Raw genomic sequence first — 1081 nt, 5'->3', positions numbered from 1 at the left:
GAGCGTGCTGAGCCCTCTCCAAATGCGCTCTGCCCGGGCTGTAACTTCAATCGCATCCGTGAAACTATCCGTCCTGCTTTAAATTGTTGCAGTAGGATCTTGGCGGCTGTACCACTCAGTCCGGTAAACGCCTTCGTGAACAGCCAGCGCGAGTGACCAGCATAAATCCGCACGCTTTCACCCCGTTGCTGTTTACGCCGGAAAAACTCAGCGGAGAACCTCTCTGAACCGGTGCGCACACCGAAGGCTTCAAACAGGGCTGATTTCAGTCCATCGTAATCGTCCGTTACCTGGACGTGCATAGCCCTCATTACGCCCGGCACCTCCTCATCAGTATGATACTGAAAAAGGGATGCTCGTCTCTCCGGGGCTATACGGGAGGCACGGAAGTGCTTTTCCAAGTGTTCAAACCAGGTCTCCACGTTCAATAACATGGTAAGTATCTCTGACGGCCTAATCCATTCCGGCCCGTCGATCCTGCCGCGCTCGCCATTTGTAGAGTTCGTCGACGCTACGTGATTTCACACCATCGCGAGAGGTTAAGAGTTTATTAGACAAAGCACAAAACAGCGAAAACAGCAATGACAAAATAAGAAAGACGGAATAACAGCCGCACCGCCCACGATCACCGGCTTTCGACCAGGCGTCCCCTACTGTCGATGTCCTACAAAAATGTGGGCGTGATATGCAGGTACAATTTCACGGTCACCGTCACAAATTGAAACACTGTGTTTGCTTATGAATTTGCATAGTGATTGTCACTGACGTGTCCTGTTAGCTTCGGAAAGTGAGAGTCAAGCAGTCCATTCTCTAGGCAACCTAATCTGATCAGACTGGCAACCAATGAAATTTAGCTTAGAAAAAGTAGGCGGAGTTCGTTTGGGGAAATCGATTCTAGTACCAAAGTATAATATAGCAGCTCTAATATGTGTTTGATATGTTTGACATGATCATCAAATTTTCAATAGCCGTGCATTTTTGACCTGTTGGAAGTTGGTGATTAATAGCAGAAGTGAAAAAAATTGATTGGCTTAAAATTAAATAAAGGAAACACGTGAAATCTATACCAACGATTTTCATA

At 46.8% G+C, this 1081-nt stretch overlaps 1 protein-coding gene across 1 annotated transcript; it reads right to left on the bottom strand.

Annotated features, from left to right (window-relative positions):
• Positions 1–65: 65 nt before the first annotated feature.
• On the bottom strand, positions 66–434 carry Tsp_14807 (conserved hypothetical protein; the record flags this gene model as incomplete). Its single annotated transcript, XM_003368834.1, has 1 exon — positions 66–434. A coding segment is annotated over exon 1 (369 nt), but the record flags the coding sequence as incomplete, so codon positions are not given.
• Between the last annotated feature and the right edge of the window lie 647 nt (positions 435–1081).

Source organism: Trichinella spiralis (assembly GCF_000181795.1).
Source record: "Trichinella spiralis strain ISS 195 chromosome Unknown Scfld1792, whole genome shotgun sequence".
Classification (NCBI taxonomy): Eukaryota; Metazoa; Nematoda; class Enoplea; order Trichinellida; family Trichinellidae; genus Trichinella; species Trichinella spiralis.
The sequence above is the reverse complement of the archived record's forward strand: the minus strand, read 5'-3'. Positions and strand labels throughout refer to the sequence as shown.